We start from the raw sequence: 19,772 nt of genomic DNA, 5'->3' as shown, positions 1-19,772 counted from the left end.
ACAGAGCAATTATAGAGACTAACATGATATTGACCAGCCACTATCTACTTCCAATGAATCTCACCAAAGGCCTATGTATGCAATATATACAATGCAATCAGTCAATCACAGAATCCGAGCTGTAGAGTTGGATGGGGTCTCAGAAGCCTTTTAGGCCAACCAGCTCTACAGATGAGAAAACCAAGGCCCAGGGAAGGTAAGCAATTTGTCCAAGGTCACACAAATAGTAAACATCTGAGGTGGGATTTGAACCAGGTATCTCTGACTCCAAAGCCAGTGTTCTTTCCACTATATGCCTCGTATCAATCTAAAAACATTTATTAAGCAACTATTAAGTATCAGGTACTATACAAGGGTTTGAGGATACAAGGACAAAGCAAAACAACCCCTGTCCTCAATTATATTTTATCACAGAATACAACATGTACAAAAATACATAGAAGCAGAGAGACACTAGGAGTTTGGGAGATGAGGAAATATCTCATTGCAAAGGTATAAAGTTACTACCTATAGGTTCTCTTTTTGTTTATGCATTTGAGGAGGCAGTAGGAAGAGTTCTAGATAGATATCAGAAGACCTGGGTTTGAACCCTTTTGGAACTTGCTATCTGGGAACCCCAAATAAACCACTCTACCTCATCGAATCTGAATTCCTCCATCTGCAAAATGAGAGCATTCCTCATAGGGTTGTTGTGAGTATCAAATGAGATAATGGATGCAGAGCTTATATGTCTCTAAAAGCATAATCTAATTTTACCTCCAAGTTACCTCAGCTATAAAATGAGAAGCTTAGACAAGACGAATGTCAAATTCTAAAATCTTATAATTCTAGGATTTTAATAATGCTTTCTCTTTTCCCCATAGGTGACAAAGTCATCCCACTTTTTACTCCACAGTGTAAGCAATGCAAAGCTTGTAAGCACCCAGTTGCCAACTTATGCTCTGCAAATGAGTAGGTATCCATTACTTTCCCTTGGGTTGGTACTGAAATTGTATTTTGTGTTTGTATGTCTCGTGACACTCTATGTGTGTGTGTGTGTGTGTGTTTTTCCTTGATTAGCCTGACTTCCTCTAAAGGCACCTTGAGGAATGGAGCCATCAGATTTACCTGCCGAGGGAAGCCAATTCATCATTTCCTTGGCACAAGCACCTTCACTGAGTACACAGTGGTAGATGAAATCTCAGTTGTAAAGATTGATCCAGCCTCTCCCCTGGAAAAAGTTTGCCTAATTGGCTGCGGATTTACTACTGGTTATGGTTCTGCAGTAAAAGTTGCCAAGGTAAGGACAAGGGTGTGCTTCGGTCCAGTTCAGTGAATAGATCAGCTTCCAATGGACAAGATGCATAGACAAAGACTAGAGACTTGGGCTAGTAGCTAGGAAGGAAATCTTTTCTCCCAAGGTAACATAGTAGACTAATGCAAAGAGCCTTAGATTTGGCAACTGAGACCATGTGTTTGAATCCTGGCTCCTATGTGTAACAAATTATGTAACTTTAGGCAAGTCACTCTTTGGGTCTAAGATTTTTTATTAAAAAAAAATTTTTTTTAAATGAAAATGGACTCGATTGTAGAGCAAGGGAATCCAGACAAAAAGCATCATCCTACCTAAAGAGGTACCTTCAACAAACTTTATTGTTACTTACAAGGTGAGAATGAGAACATCTACTAGCAGGAACACACTCAGTGTGTGGCCTCCTTGCCCTCTCTGGGCAGCATACAGGGTAATATTGTACACTACAGTTGAAATTCCATAGCAATCCATTGCTTTAGATCCTGGGAGATGTGAAAGCCAAGTTCCCTCAACCGCTGAACTCTTGTAACCTACATTTCCTAGGCATCTGGCCACCACCATATTGAGTAGATTCCCATGTACCCCTCCTCCAAAGCACTTTTCTCCCTGCCCCCCCTACATTCCCTTTCTTTCTCCAAAAAGTTAATATCTACAATGCAATTTTCATCCCCAACTTCTGACACCAGTTTACATTACAAGAGAGTTCAGATAAGAGCAAAGGAGGTAGGGACAGCTAGTAAATCCAATACCATCATTTAACAAGTTCTCATGTTTTCTGACAAAACAGGTCACCCCTGGCTCTACTTGTGTGGTCTTTGGCCTGGGAGGCGTTGGCTTGTCAGTGATCATTGGCTGCAAGTCAGCTGGAGCTTCCCGGATCATTGGGGTGGACATTAACAAGGAAAAATTTTCAAAGGCCAAAGAGGTGGGTGCTACTGAATGCATTAACCCTCTGGACTACCAAAAACCCATCGAAGATGTTCTGGTTGAAATGACCAAGAATGGCGTTGATTTTTCATTTGAAGTCATTGGACGTCTGGATACAATGGTAAATATTTCATGGTACTCTGAGATTTACACACCTGTGATCTAAGGCCAGGGTGTTAGTGCAAACCCAAAGGGCCAGTGTTAGAATCATCTACATCATTCAGAGTTTGCCTTCTGGGTATACAGACAGTACCTAAATCCAAGCAATGTTTGTTGTTGTTGTTGTTTTTTTAATTTCTGGCATTCTTCTTCATTTGAAAAGGGGGAAGATAGCCAGGGCTGGGGATTTGGATTAATCAAATAAATTAACCTCATGAAGAATTAAGCTTCATAATTCATCATCACATACTGGAAAGAGCACTGGCCTAGGCAATCCAGAGACTTGAAAGAAAATGCATTTGCAATGTAGTGCAAAGAACTTTAGACTTAAAGTTGGGATACCTGGGTTCAAATCCCAGCTCTGATATTCACCACCTCTGACACCATGGGAAAGTCACTTCTCTAAGACTCAGTGACCTCATCTGTAAAGTGGGAATAATGATGCATGTATAACCTATCTCATAAGATTGTTTTGAGAAATGTTTTAAGAAAACCTTAAAGTACCATATAAATGTGAAAGTGGCAACAAAGGAAAATGGATAGAGTTAGACCTCAGACTCAGGATGACATGGGTTCAATCTTTGCCTCTGTTACATACTGAATGTGGTATCCTGGGCAAAACTTAACATCTTAGAGCCCTAGGTAATTTTCTAAGACTATGGGATGCAGAATGATTGCTGATGTATACTGGCAGAAGAAGTTTATTTTCCTTGCAACTCCCTTGATGACTGTAATGGCATGTCTAGATGTTTGTTTAAGTGAGATATAACATTTAGATATAATATAAATATATAATATTACTAATAAACACAGTTGGTGATATTAATAACAATAATACCACACAGTTTCCTTCTTTAATAACCACAAACTTCTCCCAGAAACAAAGCTAATCTTTTTGAATAAGAATATTCTGCCAGTTTGGGTGATGGAAAATTGTTGAGGAATTAATGAGTTTCACAAAAAAAGGCAATGGGGAGACTCAAGATGGGCATGAGCAGACAGCAACATATTCTAAATAAAGAACTCTATAGAAGAACTAAGGCAAAAGATGTCATTGGGGAGGTTTATTATTATTATACCCACTTTACAGATGTAAACACTGAAGCTGAGGGAGAAATGACTTGCTGAGGGTTCCACAGCTAATGTCTGAAGTTTAAATTTTTAACTCAGTCCTTCCTAACTCCAGAATGTCATTTAAATCATCTTAACCTTGTCTTGTAAACCATTGTTTAAAGAATGAAAATTTTTAACCAGTACACCAAATTTTAAATAGCCAAGAAACACTTAGTAATGAATTATGCTGCTCATTGCATGGGTCAATAAAACAGAAGTGAGGGTTAATTTGCTGTTGTTGTAGGAGTTCCTTCAAGTAGCCGTAATTGTCATTCCCAGCTTGATTCTCTTACTATGCCAGGCTTTGGGCCAGGAAAAAGTTATTCTATCAACTATGCTGCCTCTTAGTAAAGCTAGATAAAATATCTGTAGAATAGCATATAATCTCAACAGGGCTTGAGGTGTCAGAAAAAAATTTATTATATTGCTTGCAAGTGAAAAACTCAGAATTTTTGTCAAGCAAGAAAGCAAGCACTTATTAAACACCTCCTATTTATTAGTCACGGTGATGGGGACTTGAAATACAAAAACAAAAATATAATAGTCTCAATCCTCAAAGAGCCTACAGAATTTGGTCTTTAGAGTAAGAGGGCCACAGCTTGAATCCCTGTTCTTATGCAAGGTCCACTAGGTGATGCAGTGAGTAAAGTACTGGACACAAATTGGAAGATCTGACTTCAAATCCTGCCTCAGAAACTCACTCTGGAAGAGAGGACTCTAGGAAAATCACTTAACCTCTCTCTACCTCAGTTTCTTCATCTGTAAAATTGGGAAAATAATAGCATGTGCTCCACAGAGAAGTTGTGAGGATCAAATGATTTAATATGTGTAAAGAGCTCTGCAAATCTTAAATCTTAAATTATTATTGCCGTTAGTAATAATTAATAATAATAATAACAATAATTAGCTGAATTCTCAACATCACAATGATCCAAGACAATTCCAAAAGACTAATTAGAAAAAGAACTGATATTGTTTGAATACAGACTGAAGCATGGTATTTTTCACTTTCATTTTTTCTTGTTTTATTTAAGTCTAACTATATAAAATGACTAATATGGAAATGTTTTGCCTGATTGGACATGTATAACCTATATCTGCTTACTGTCTTGGGAAGGGAAGAGAGGAAGGAAGGAGGGAGGAACAAATTTGGAACTCAAAACTTTAAAAAACTGAATGTTAAAAATTGTTTTAACTTGCAATTGGAGAAGAATGAAATATATTAAATAAGAAAAAGTAATAATAACTAGCTGAGTAGTCATGGGCAAACCCCATGACTTCTCTGCATCACAGTTTCCTTATCTATAAGATGGAGACAACTTGAATTCCATCCCTAAGAAAGATGCAGTAAGGAAAGAAGTGCTATGCTAATGTGATACATAATCATGAGAGAGCAACAACCCTAAAAGCCTTGAGTTTCAACCATTATTTAGAAAACATATCACTGGGAAGATGAGAAATGAAAGAAGTCAGATGTTACCAAATAGACTTTAGATTTTCTTTTTCCCATCTCTTCCATAGTCCTTGCTTTATTTACCTGGGCTTTGAGACTTTTTAAAACACAATAAACATTTTTATTTATATTTCTGAGTTCCAATTTTTAGCCTTCCTTTCCTCCTTCCTCTCCCCCTCCCTGAGGCACTAAGCAATCAAATATGGGTTACACATGTGTGATTATCTTTGAGACTTTTTTTAAGGTACCAGTTTTCCCTACAGCTATGAATTTTCAAGCTGCTTTATAACCTGGAACCTGCAAATCAATGCTAGCATCTCCCCAGGAGAGGGCTGAATAAGTTTTAGCTGAAAAGACTCAGAAAACTGGATAATCTGTAAAGGGGAAGCTCTAGAGCCTTTTGGTACTTGAAGAGTCCAAGACAGGGCAACTAGGTGGTGTAATGGATAAAGCACCAGCCCTGGATTCAGGACGACCTGAGTTCAAATATGGCCTCAAACTCTTGACACTTACTAGCTGTGTAACCCTAGGCAAGTCACTTAAACCACACTGCCCTGCCAAAAAAAAAGTCCAAGACAAAAGATATATCTAAAAGTAGCACAAAAATATGAATTCTTTAAAGAAAAAAATGAATAATGACATAGAAGCCCAGAAAAACTGGAGAGGAGAGAATAGAATAACTAAACACACAGCAAATAAAATTTAAGTGAATACTGGCGCCTCAGTTTAATGGCCCATAATATTATGTGTCTAATAATAATAATGATAATAATAAATACTGAAATGTATATAGTATTTTAAGGTTGAAAACAACCTCATGAGGTAGTAAAGCATTAATATCCTGATTTTACAAGTGAAGAAATTGAATCTCAGAGTACTTCATTGATTTCCCCATAATCAAACAGCTAATGAAGGTCCAGTCAGGGACAGAGACCCAGAGATCTCCTGCCTCCACATTCTTCCAGTCTACTTACTTTTTGGTGAGACATTGTAGTTGGTTATATGAAGGACTAAATTTATTCCTCTTTGAAAATAACTACTTGTGGGGCAGCTAGATGGCACAGTGAATAGAGCACCGGCCCTGGATTCAGGAGGACCTGAGTTCAAATCCGGCCTCAGACACTTGACACTTACTAGCTGTGTGACCCTGGGCAAGTCACTTAACCCCAACTGCCTCACTAAAAAAAATAAATTAACTACTTGCTTTGTCAACTAATTAAGAGAAGACTAAGCAACTCCTTTCTTCTTTCTGAGTGAAAGCTCAAGCATTTTTCAAAGCACCTTCTCTATGTGTCACTTTGTCCCAGAGTGTTTGGTAGCCAGATTTTGGAGGTTTTCTAGGATGTACTGATTTCAGGAAAAGAAATTAGGCTTTTAAATAGGATTTGTAATAGGGAGATTCTCTTTAGTGAATATAATGAAGCAACTTACAACCTAGTTAGGCCATTGTTTTGTAGCTCTTCATTATAGTCCCATGGATAGCAACAATCAGAGACTAATTTTGTTCGTCTCCAATTTATGATCTGTGTGTATGTGTTTCATCCCAGACAGCTGCCCTTCAATCTTGCAATAATGCTTATGGAGTTTCTGTCATTGTGGGTGTCCCTCCTAATGCCCAAAATCTGTCAGTCAACCCTATGCTACTTTTGACCGGGCGCACCTGGAAAGGAGCTATTTTTGGAGGTATGTAACTTGGCATGAGGAGAGAGTATCTGTTAAAAACTCAAGCATGTGACTTTTCACAACTAAAAAGTCTAGTTTTTTAAATATTGCTAATAATATTAGTTTGGAGGGGGTTGTGTTTTTGTTTTTGTTCTTTGCCTCTGACTAGATCTATCATTTCAAAGTGACCAAGATGTTGACATCATTGTATGAGGTTCAAGTCAATTCAACAAACATTTATGAAGTGCCTAATTGTGTGCCAGTCACTGTTCCCAGAATATATTTCAAATTGTTTTAGTCAGTCAGCTAATAAGCATTTTTAAAACGCTTGCTATGTGCCAGGCACCTTGCTAACTGACAGGGCTACAAAGAAAGGGAAAAACAGTCCTTGCCCTAAAAAAGTTCCCATTCTTTGTTTTTTTGCAGGGCAATGAGGGTTAAGTGACTTGTCCAGGGTCACACAGCTAGTAAGTGTCAAGTGTCTGAGGCCAGATTTGAACTCAGGTCCTCCTGAATCTGAGGCTGGTGCTTTATCCACTGCACCACCTAGCTGGCCCCTAAACATTCCCATTCTTGTGTTTTTGTTTTGTTTTGGTTTTGGTTTTGGTTTTGGTTTTTTGGTGAGGTAATTGGGGTTGAGTGACTTGCCCAGGGTCACACAGCTAGTAAGTGTTAAGTGTCTGAGGCTGGATTTGAACTCAGGTCCTCCTGAATCCAGGGCTGGTGCTCTATCCACTGCACCACCTAGCTGCCCCATGTTCCCATTCTTAAAAGGAAAACAATATTTTCTAGATCTGAGTAGCTAAGTCTTTCAGAATTGATCATCATTACAATATTGCTATTACTATGTACAATGTTCTCCTGGTCCTGCTCTTTTCACTTTGCATCAGTGAATGTAAGTGTTCCCAGGTTTTTCTGAAACCATGCTTCTTGTCATTCCTTACTGCACACTAGTAAATCATTACAATTAGCCACAACTTGTTCAGCTATTCCCCAATGGAGAGGCATCCTTTCAATTTCTAATTCTCTGCTACCACAGAAAAGAGCAGCACAAATATTATTGTATAAATAGGTCACTTTCCCTTTTCTTTAATTTCTTTGGGATACACACCTAGTAGTGGTCTTTGCTAGGTCAAAGAGTATCCACAGTTTTATAGCCCTTGGACATAATTCCAAATTGTTCTCTAGAATGGTCCACTCCTCCACCAACAGTGCATTAGTACACCAATTTTTCCACATGTCCTCCCTCCAGCATTTATCATTTTCCTTTTCTGTCTTGTTCGCCAATTTGATAGGAGTGAAATAGAACCTTAAAGTTGTTTTAATTTGCATTTCTTGAATGAATAGTGATTCAGAGCATTTTTTCATGTGACTATTGATTGCTTTGATTTCTTCAGAAAATTGCCTATTCTATAATTTGACCATTTCTCAATTGAGGAAGGGTTGTTATTTCTAAAAATTTGGCTCTGTTCCCTATATATTTCAGAAATGAGGCCTTCATAAGAGAAACTCACTGTAATACTTCTCTTTTGATATTCAGAGTTGGTTGATAAGTTTGATGAGACCCTGTGCATCAGACACCAATCTCTTCAGACAACCATTTTTTCTCCTCATCAGTATTATTTCCCTTTGTGTCTTCAGAATTTCACTGTCAAGTTTCCATTCCCTACAGGGCTGACTTCCACTGAAAGATTTTGGTCCATAATATTCTACCATTTCTTCATATGAACACTTTGAAATCTGTTTTCCAAAATATCTGTGGTACATGTCCAACTACGCCCAACTTTTTTCTCATTTTCTACTATAAATTATACATGGAAGTGGGCACTTTCCCACCGTTTTACCATCATTTCCACTCTGGCAACTAATTCCTCAACAACAGTGAGATTCAGATCCAGAATCCAATTTTCCCTCTTTTGGCTCTCCCATTTGATTTTTTGCTTGTTAGTTTGTTTTTGTTTTTGTTTTTTGCAGGGCAATGAGGGTTAAGTGACTTGCCCAGGGTCACACAGCTAGTGTCAAGTGTCTGAGACCAGATTTGAACTCAGGCCCTCCCAAATCCAGGACTGGTGCTTTATCCACTGCACCACCTAGCTGCCCCCTCCCATGTGATTTTTTGAGACTGAGCCTCCCTATCTCACCCAAGCTGAAAATACAGTGGTCACTCACAGATATGATCCTAATATTAATACATACAGACGTTTTAACCTGCTCTGTGTTAATGATCTGAGCCAGCTCTTCCTTCCGTGGAAGCCTTAGTGGCCTTCTGTTCATGGGTGCTCATCATATTCGTACTAAACTGGACATGTGGTTAGCAGACCTGTAGCTTAAAATTCCTGACTGACCTTCAGTGATCCACCAGCTTTAGCCTCCCCAGGAACAGGAACTACAGGCATTTGCCATTATGCATGACCATCCTGCATCCTTTGAAGGATGAAATTGTTATTGAGGCAGGAAAAAGTCAACTACTGGAATAAGTCAGTTTCTTAAAGAATATAATGGAGAATAAAGGAGAAAAAAAAACTGTGAACAATAGATTTTGTCATACAAACTGGGCCAGATTATGAAAATGAGGCTTCTTCATGAAAACTGATTTATTTATTTATTTATTTTTTGTGTGTGGAATGCTTTTAGTGTCCAAATTAATCAACTAGGGGCCAGCTAGGTGGTGCAGTGGATAAAGCACTGGCCCTGGATTCAGGAGGACCTGAGTTCAAATCCAGCCTCAGACACTTGACACTTACTAGCTGTGTGACCCTGGGCAAGTCACTTAACCCCTATTGCCCCACCAAAAAAAACAAATTAATCAACTAACAGCCTCTAGAATATATCTCATTACCAAAAGCAAGACACTTCAAGGACATCAAGATATCAGAGACTTCAACTCTTTTAGTTGGGGGCCATCTCATTATGGCTTCCAAATCCCACTGGAGACTCTATCTGAGGGAAGATGAGATTTCCTGCAGACCAAAGTATTCAGAGGATTTGGAAGCTGATCACAGCCTGGCTGAATGGCCTGGAGGTAAAGGCTGGTGAGAGCATTTTAAGCAATTTTTTAAAAATCCATTATATAAAATGGCCAAAGAATTGAGCAACTACTTCAAAAAGTAAAATGTTTACTTTCTTCAGAGAGGCTTAGAATATAAGATAGTTAACAAACCAACAGTATTGGTGAATTCTTTGCTCTTTAGGCAAAGCATATTATGTCTGTGTTGTCACCAAAAGAAATTTGGAGTAGCAATCATTATCATCACAGATGGCTCACATTAAAAATTTTCTCCTGGGTAAGATTTACATTGCTCTTGATAAAGAGAGAGGTCACTATCAAACGTCTGGATAATTGAAGTCCTCCATCACGACTATACCACGCTTCTGTTCCTGAACTACTTATCTATTTAATCTTTCTGACAATGTACTCAGGTGACAAAATTGTTTATGTTTATCCCTCCATTGATCTTGGTGCTTAAGCACTGATCTTGGCATATGGCACATGGTAAGGGCTCAATAAATGTTTTATTCCCTGCCCTCTCCTACCCTCCCTCCTCTTGCCTAAATGATCTCTGCCATGATCCCCATTCTAGTTCTTGGACTTCCTCACATGAGTACGCCTTCTTTTTGTGTTTTGGGGAGTTGGGGCGGGGGCAAGGCAATTGGGGTTAAGTGACTTGCCCAGGGTCACACACCTAGTAAGTGTCAAGTGTCTGATGTCAGATTTGAACTCAGGTCCTCCTGAATCCAGGGCTGGTACTCTATCCACTGTGCCCCTGAGTATGCTTTCTTAAAATCAAATAATACCGTAGATTTATCCTGCCCCTTGACCTAACCTAATTCTCCAGAGCTACTTTAGCTACTTTAGAGTCATAGGTTTCATTGTGACTGGTCTCAATGATATATATAACACACCACTTCTTTGCCTTTGGGCACTGTCAAGGAGTTTGTCATCACTATCTTTTAGGCTATAGTCTCAAAATCCAAATTCCATTCTAAGATACCTTACTAGGCAGTCATTCATTTTCCGAAGCAAAATTTCTCTTGCGTAGCCCTTGTCTCTAATGGACAGCAATGAGGAATACAAAACTTCTGCCCTATGATCCTTAACTTCTTATCCAAGACACTCCATGAGATAGATGCCTACTGTGTGCAACTGACCCATAAGTAGACTCTATAACCTATCTAGAGAAATTTGACATTCAGGACAAAACACTCTATAGTTGCCTTTATTGTTTTAATCTAATAATCCATTTCCTGACTTTCTACATGTATGTTATGCAAAGGAAACTGATTTTCCAAAGGAAACTGATTTTCTCTCAGAAAAAAAACTGTTCTGTCACCTTGAGGGGAGCTTAAAGGCACTAGTTCACCTTTCTTATGTAATGAAAGTGAAAAAACTAATTTTACAAGCTGTCACTTTTACATCTACATACACATTTTTTATCTGAATCAAATAATGGTGTCCTGTTTGTATTTTTCAGGTTTTAAAAGCAAAGATGATATTCCCAAGCTTGTCTCTGATGTTATAGCCAAGAAATTTAAACTGGACCCATTAATAACAAATGTTTCTAGTTTAGATAAGATCAATGAAGGATTTGACATGCTGCGCTCAGGAAAGAGGTAAGATTTTAATTTATGTCCTTTTGTTTTTCTGCTGAGAAATTTGGCAAGTAGCATCCTCACAAATTGCCTTCTGTTTTCAGTGGGATAGTCCCTCAGCAAAGAGGTGGCTAAGGGATTTAGGTGGAGGGCACAAAGACAGTGAAACTCTGCACCTCAACAAACTAACTTTTGTTCAGTCATTTCAGTCTTGTCCATCTTTTTGTGAGCCCATTTGGGTTTTTCTTTTTTTGTCTTTTTAATTCTATTTATTTCGAATTTTCCCCCACCTTACATGTAAAAACAAATTGTAACATCGATTTTTAAAACTTTATGTTCCGGGGCAGCTAGGTGGCACAGCAGATAGAGCACCGGCCCTGGATTCAGGAGGACCTGAGTTCAAATCCAGCCTCAGACACTTAACAATTACTAGCTGTGTGACTCTGGGCAAGTCACTCAACCCCAATTACTTCACCAAAAAAATTAAAAAATAAAAAAAACTTTATGTTCCAAATTCTCTTTCTTCCTCCCATTTGGGGATTTCTTGGCAAAGATATCGAAGTAGTTTGCCATTTCCTTCTCCAGCTCATTTGACAGATGAGGAAACTGAGGCAAACAGGGTTAAGTGACTTTCCCAGGGTCACACAGCTAATAAGTGTCTGAGGCAGGATTTTAACTCAGATCTTCCTGACTCCAGGCCAGATGCTCTATGCCACCTAGCTGCCCCAAAATTAATTTTAATGAAAGGATATTTTAGACCGTACCAAAGGGAATAAATGAATGTTAGATAACCTTCCTTGGCCTCTTTTTTTATGTCAGAGCCCAACCATAGCTATCTTGAACAGTCACTGTTCTTTAAAAGAAAAAAAGGACTCAAAATCATGAGTTGTTTAGAAATTGCAAGTAAAATGAAATTGTGGTACAGTAGAAGGAGTCTTGGGAATTTTCATTGGCTTTGGGGTAAGAATCACTTCAGATGCTGGGCTCAAATCCTGCCCTTGTTATTCCCTGAGTGACCTTGAGCAAGCCTCTTTAACTCTCTGGGCCTCAGTTTCCTCATGTGTCAAATGAAGGGGTTGGACTTGATAGCTCCAGAGCTATTATCCTGTGAAGTAGAATCAATCAATCACCGAGCATGGGGCAGGCATCATTCTTAGTGCTAGAGATACAAAGAAAAGGCAATGGTGGTCCTTGCCTTCAAGGAGCTTGCATTTCAATGAGGGAGGAAACATATATAAATCCAACATACTTAAAGTGCCAACTCATGATCAGTTACTGGAGAGGAGGAGGAGATGGCGGGAAAGAATGTCAAAGGGATATCGGCCTGCCAGTAAACATTTGTTAAGCACCTACTATGTGCTAGACACTGAGCTAAGAGCATGCGAGAAAATAAAATATAACCTTAGAGGGAATGGTTCCAGCTGCTGGCAAGACCAAGAGAAGCTTCCTGGAAGAGGAGAGACTTGAGATGATTCTTGAATGAATCCAAAGAGTCTAAAAGTTGGAGATTGGAAAGAAGAGCATCCCAGGTTTGGGGAATAGCCTGTGTAAAGGCATGGAGATGGGAGATTAGGGTTCTGTTCAGGGAATAGTCTAGCTGTGACATACAAAAAGTTCAAGAGATATAATTTCTGGGTAATTAATGATTTCATGAATAAGACTAGTATATTATTAATAAAGGGAATCAGTGACACTCTTGAATGCCAAAGACCCCCTCATAGAACCAAGTCAATGTTTATATGCACTTGAAAGAGTGAGTGTTCCTGAGAGTGGTAATCAACACTGGTTGGTTAACAAGTAATGAAAGAGAATGAATATATTGATGAGAGCTGGACCTATTTTAATGAGGGGCTTGAAGACATGACTTTGATCGTGTCATTTACTTCCAAATAATCCCCAGTCTTGGGCAATTGAATCAAAGAATTTATTCCACCTAAACCTGAGTAGAAAACAATAGGCAGGAAATCACCTAAATAAAATGGTCTAGGTGGGGTAAATTTTTAGCAGAGGTCAGTAATGTCCTTCAAAGGCTAGGGTTCAAACAAGGAAATAGGACAGGGAAAGAGACTGGATCTCCCTCATAACTGGCTACTAATAATTATTTCTCTCATAGCTCAAAAACTGTGTGGAAAGTAGTTGAAGACAAGAAAGAGATGAAAGAGCCAGGGTATGAAGAGATTTGAAAGGCCAAAGAAAAGACTTTGCATTTGATCCTGAAGAGCGTAGGAAGGAAATAAGAGAGTAGAATGGTCAGACCTGCACTTTACAAAAAATCACTTGGTAAACTATGTGGAAGACAGATTGGAGTGAGGAGGTACTTAATGCAGAAATACCAGTTTAAAAGGCTTTTTGTAGGGGGCAGCTAGGTGGCGCAGTGGATAGAGCACCAGCCCTGGAGTCAGGAGTACCTGAGTTCAAATCCAGCCTCAGACACTTACTAGCTGTGTGACCCTGGGCAAGTCACTTAACCCCAATTGCCTCACCAAAAAAAAAAAAGGCTTTTGTAATTGTCCAGGGAAGAAGTGATGAGGGCTAGAATCAGAGATGGTTAGGTGAACATAAGGAAGTACCAAATCTTTATAGTTTCTTTCTCTACAATGTCTCTTTCATATATCTACTTCCTTATGTTCACCTAACCATCTCTGACCATTCTACTCTCTTATTTCCTTCCTATGCTCCAGCCTCAGATTTAGGAGGACCTGAATTCAAATCTAGCCTCAGACACTTGACACTTACTAGCTGTGTGACCCTGGGCAAGTCACTTAACCCCCATTTGCCCTGCAAAAAAACAACAACAACAAAGAATAAAGGGGAGAGAAAACAGAGGATAGTATGGAGTTGAATTAGCTCACCAAGAGGTCAGGTTTGGGAAGGGAGAAGAGTGAAGTCACAATAGAGGTGATATCCTGGGATAAAACTTGGGAATGGAGGAATGGAATGGAAAGGACAAAGAGTAGGGTTAGGAGTAGGAAAAAAATAGAAAGATAGACAATTAAAACTAGTTTGAGTTTTCCATGAACCCATTAAAGTGTTTAGCTTTGATGTCAATAGGGGTTGGTCAACTAATCTTGGGAACTCCATCAGCAGCCTTTTTCCAATTCAATTCAGTTCAATAAGTATTAATTAACTACCTACTACATGCTAAGAACTGTGCTGGTCTGTTTGGGACTAGGTGGTGTGGTAGATAGAGTGCAGGGCCTGAAATCAGAAAGATCCATCTTCCTGAGTTCAAATCTGGTCTCAGACACTTACTAACTATATGACCCTGGGCGAGTTACTTAACCCTGTTTGCCTCAGTGTCCTCATCTGTAAAATGAGCTGGAGAAAGAAATGATGAACCATTCCAGTATCTCTGCCAAGAAAACCCCAAATGGGATCACAAAGAGACAGAACTGAAATGACTGAACAACAAAAAGCACCCTACAGTGTGCTAAAAACTATGTTGGTCTGCTTAGGTCCAACTGTTTTTTAATGCTAACTTTCTCTTCTAAGAATTTCATTTATAGGCGTAGGTAATATTATTTTGTAATATCTTTGTTCCCAGATTCTTAGAAAACACTCAGAACGTAATGCTTTGATTCCACAGATTTATTTGGTGGCCCAGGTGCTGGGAACACAAAGATGAAATGACATAGGCCTTCTTAAAGAGCTTACAGTCTAATGGTGGGGAAGTAGTGAGTAGGGAAAGAAAGACTTTGAACATATAAAATTAGGTGATAAAAATAAGACTCAGGGAGTTTAAGAGACTTATTCAGGGTCAAATAGTATAATCATATCTGAGACTAGAACCTACACCAACTGACAACAAGGCAAATTGATTGAAATGGTACAAGGCCATCTAAGTAGAGTTGGGGGAGATAAAATATGCATAGTAGCAGGTCTGTAAGAGTCAGTCACGGGGGCAGTTAGGTGACCCAGTGGATAAATCACTGGCCCTGGATTTAGGAGGACCTGAGTTCAAATTCAGCCTCAGACACTTGACACTTATTAGCTGTGTGACCCTGGGCAAGTCACTTAACCCTCATTGCCCCACCAAAAATAAAAGATTCAATCATAAAGGACAAAATTATGTTGACAGATAATGGAATTTCCTATTACCTGATGGCAAAGGGGAATTACAAAGCTGGGTACCTGTAGTCTATGGGTTCCCCAAAATCCAAAGTTAAGTAATTTTGTAAAAATTAATTTCATGGTATTTTGTTTAAGGTCATATGGCAAAAGCCCAAGGCAGCAGGTAGAAGAAAATAGGATGTAATTAATAGACATAAGAAACAAAATCTAAATGACATTGTTGAAAGTTAGAACTATAATCATGTGCTAAATCTGAAAATCCCAAGTCATCCATTCTAGGAATATCTTGCTTTGACTTTGTTTTTTTTTTCTTTTTCTTTTTCTTTGTTTTGTTTTTGTTTGTTTTTTTGGTGAGGCAATTGGGGTTAAGTGACTTGCCCAGGGTCACACAGCTAGTAAGTATCAAGTGTCTGAGGCTGGACCTGAACTCTGGTCCTCCTGAATCCAGGGCCAGTGCTCTATCCACTATACCACCTAGCTTCCCTTAGCTTTGGCTTTAACTATGAATTCCCTCTAGATGATTTGGAAATTTGAGCCATCTTTTGTCAGGAGTACTATAATTTACAGGTGTTGGCACCCCTTTAGTTCTAGTAGATACTAAAACTAATGAATTTTGATGTAGAGAAGTAAATTGGCAAGTAAAATGATTTTGAATGGATGATTTTTAAGTAAGTAGGTAAATGTGAACAAAAATGCCCTTGACCTTATATTACAGAGTATTTTTTCATGCAGCAATGAATGGATATGTAGTGGTGCCTACAGTATAGGCAAATAAGGTCTAAGAAAAATAAAAATTTGCCCTCTTTATTGATCCTCTCCACACTCTTCTCCCCACCCCAACTAATCTGCTCTTCAGAGAAATGATTTATTCTCTGATATTACTCATTGGAAGAAAAGAACAAAATAAATTTTGCTACACCAAGGGTTTCTATATATAATATCATTTAGAAAAATCCCAGAATACAATGGTGTATATTAAGCACCATGCTGGTGCTTAATAAAGTCAAATATAATTTAATATATCAAATGGAAATTTGAAAAATGAGTAACTTTTATTTTTTGAGATATGATAATTGCTTATTCCAAAAGTGTCCATTGTTATTCACAACAGAGGAGATTGGAAAGGGAAAAGATACAAAATGCCAGTTTGAAATTAAATACTCAGGGAAGCTAGGTGGCACAGTGGATAAAGCAACAGCCCTGGATTCAGGAGGACCTGAGTTCAGGTCCAGCCTCAGACACTTGACACTTACTAGCTGTGTGACCCTGAGCAGGTCACTTAACCCTCATTACCCCACCAAAAAAAAAAAATAGACATTAAATACTCAATACATCCCCTTCCTAAGAGGCTCTTGGAATTCAAATAAACCAACTTTCTTTTCTACCTTCCTTACCTATCCAAGAATTTCTGTGAAGGAATTGTTGATATATAAGAGCATGGGCTTGGGCTTCCATAAGCTCCCTGTTATCTTGTTACTACATATATTACTCTCTGGCCCTCATGCCTGGTAAAGTGTCAAGTACTCAGGCTCTTAATAAATGGTGATGATGGGCATAGAGAAAAGGAGAAGCTAAATTAAATCTGCCTTCTAGATTTGATGGAAAAGATGGAACAGATGCGTGATTTTGTTCCCCCCTAATCCTGACAAAAGCCTGGTTTGTCCATGGGTGATAAAAGGCGGCATTAGAAAAGCTATGAAGACCAAGTTGGCGTTTAGATACATGGAAGCTGGGGTCAGAACAGATCGCCTGAATTATGAACTAACACACACTTCTCATTTTTTCATTTCAGCATTCGCACTGTTCTGATAATGTGAGACCAATCACAGAGCCCCATCTGGAAGCCTCTTTTTGTTCCATTTTGCCAGCATTCTATTTACTACTGCAGAGTAGCAGAGCATCAATAAAAGCTTTCAGTAATTTAATCAGCAGGTTGACTGATGGACGCCTGCACCAAACAGATTAGTGATTGAGATGAAAGATTTTTAAGACAGTGTCTCAAAATCATGTTAGAGTGAAAGGAAATGACAAAAGCCAACTAGGAGGTGGATAGAAGGGCATACTTTTCAGTTTGATCACTGTTAAGTATTGGATATTAGACAACCACCAACTTTCAGTCAAGGGGCAAGGAACCATCATTATCCATGCTCCTTCCTCCATAATGGGACATTATGCTTCCAGCTTCCTGCCTCTCAGTCTTTTCCCTTTTTCTTCTCAGCAAATGTTTGGGGATCCATTCAGAAGATTTCAGTACATAAAATATAACTTGTTGAATGAAAATAGATTCTTGTTTCCTTTGTGCCTCCTCTTACCAAAAAAAAAATTGGGTTCATCCTTTTTAACTGAACACAAGTTACCATGCAACATAGGATATTTGAAGGGCTATAAAATGATACAGATAGAATATTACTGAAAGTATATTCAAAGGGGCTTTACTATTTATAGACAAAAGTAAATTCTTATTAACTGAATATGAATAAAAATGAGACATGATTCATGGTTCAGTGAGTCGTGCAACTCAAGATGCTATAGAAAGGTGGCACAGTAGATAGAGCACCAGCCCTGGAGTCAGGAGGACCTGAGTTCAAATCTGGCCTCAGACACTTAACACTTATTAGCTGTTTGACCCTGGGCAAGTCACTTAACCCCAATTGCCTCACCAAAAAAAAAAAAAAAAAGATACCATAGAAAGAATCAGCTTAGTATAATTTGATTCAATCAATATTTATTAAGATTTTATTAAACACTTGCTATTTACAAGACAGTGCGGGGGCAGCTAGGTGGTACAATGGATAAAGCTCTGGTCCTGGATTCAGGAGGTCCTGAGTTCAAATCCGGCCCTAGACACTTGACACTTACTAGCTGTGTGAACCTAAGCAAGCCACTTAACCCTCATTGACCCACAAAAAAAATAAGTAAATGCTCTTTACAAGACATTGCACCAGACATCAGATATACAAAAGAAAATATACAGTCCCTGCTATTCAAGGAGCTTACATTCTGCCAAGGGTGATCAAAACATATATGAGTATGTAAATACAAAGAAATCTAAAATAAATTCAAAAAGAATACTAATTGGGGGAGGCATCAGGAAAGGCCTCATATAAAAAGGGGCACCTGAGTTATTTTGTAAAGGAAATTAGAGAATCTACAAGATCGAAGTGGGGAAAAGGTATATTCAAGGTATAGAGCACTGTGTCCCAAGACTCAGAGGCAAATGGTATGTCATTTATGGGGAAGTCAATTTGATTGAACAGAGAGTATATTATGAAATAAGATTGGAAATGGAGGGAAGAGCCACATTATGAAGATCTTAAGAATCTTGAGGGGTTGGAAGAAATAGGAGGACAAGTTCAAACCTGTGTTTGGAAAGATCCATTTGGAATTCAGTAGGCAAATTAAAAGAAACGATTGCACAGATATTTAGCACAGTGAATAGGGCACCAGCCATGGAGTCAGGAGAACTTGAGTTCAAATCCAGCTTCAGACACTTACTAGCTGTGTGGCTCTGGACAAGTCACTTAACCCCGACTGTCTCAAAAAAAAAAAAAAAAAGACTATTTCCCTAACTCAGGCAAGAGGTTATAAAGATACAAACTATGTTAGATATCGTGGGAGTGGGGTTTGAAGGGAAAGGAAAAATCAAGGATTTTGTGATGTTTAAAATCTAAATTGTGTGGTCGCCTAATTTAAAAGATTCATTAATCACAATTGTCCAGCCAAGTCAAGTCAAGTTTCCTAGCCTGGGTGACAGGAAGGATGGTGTTACCATCAGCATAAATGGAGTTTGAAGTTCAGTTTAGGAGAAAATAGAATAGGCTTTGTTTTAAACATATTGAGTTTGAGATGCCTATACACATGGGTTTAAACATTTAATAATCAGCTCTCCAGGAACACTAAGAGCAAGGCCATTGTTCTTCTCTTGCCAAACTATAATTCCGATCTTTCAAATAGAGAGAGCGAGAGTGAGAGCGAGAGCGAGAGAGAGAGCTGAAAGGTGGCCAAGTATGTGAGTATAATAAGCAATTAATTGAATGAATCTTATAACTAGGTAAGAGGGAGCACAGAGAGGGGGTAGTAGGGGGCTAAAGTAGTAGTACAGAGTGGGGATGTTCTTGTCTTTGTCATTCCTCTCCAGAGTTCTGACTGCTTACAAAGAATCACACAGACACACCACTTTCAATACCCTGATATATAAAGAGAACAGAGACACAGATAGATGATTGTACACACATGTGTTTACACGCACACACACACACAGACACACATACCCCTTCTTTATCACAGCTTCTGTTCTGAACCTCCCCCCTCTTTGGACCAGGATTCAAAAGAACTCAAAGAATAACTCTTAACATTGACCTTGGGCAAATCTCCAACTATATAATGATAGAGCTATCACTAGAACATCTTGTAGTTAAGACAGACAGAATTCTGTTTGGAGCCTCCTCCTCCAGGCATAAACCCATATGTTTAAGTCCCAGAAACACAAAGCAGCCAATGTTGTTG

The 19,772-nt window shown here is 38.7% G+C and overlaps 1 protein-coding gene across 2 annotated transcripts in view; it reads left to right on the top strand.

Moving 5' to 3' along the window:
• Positions 1 to 17,546, top strand: part of LOC122731086 (alcohol dehydrogenase E chain-like) — a 29,990-nt gene extending 12,444 nt beyond the window's left edge. For both annotated transcript variants that reach the window (XM_043970937.1, XM_043970936.1), the window contains 6 exons: positions 864 to 951; positions 1,060 to 1,279; positions 2,079 to 2,339; positions 6,491 to 6,626; positions 11,078 to 11,216; positions 17,059 to 17,546. In XM_043970937.1, the coding sequence (XP_043826872.1) occupies positions 864 to 951; positions 1,060 to 1,279; positions 2,079 to 2,339; positions 6,491 to 6,626; positions 11,078 to 11,216; positions 17,059 to 17,083 (869 nt within the window). In that variant the 3' untranslated portion in view covers positions 17,084 to 17,546. The remainder of the gene's footprint in view (positions 1 to 863; positions 952 to 1,059; positions 1,280 to 2,078; positions 2,340 to 6,490; positions 6,627 to 11,077; positions 11,217 to 17,058) is intronic.
• The last annotated feature ends 2,226 nt before the right edge of the window (positions 17,547 to 19,772 follow it).

Source organism: Dromiciops gliroides, chromosome 6 (assembly GCF_019393635.1).
Source record: "Dromiciops gliroides isolate mDroGli1 chromosome 6, mDroGli1.pri, whole genome shotgun sequence".
NCBI classification, from domain to species: domain Eukaryota; kingdom Metazoa; phylum Chordata; class Mammalia; order Microbiotheria; family Microbiotheriidae; genus Dromiciops; species Dromiciops gliroides.
The sequence above is the reverse complement of the archived record's forward strand: the minus strand, read 5'-3'. Positions and strand labels throughout refer to the sequence as shown.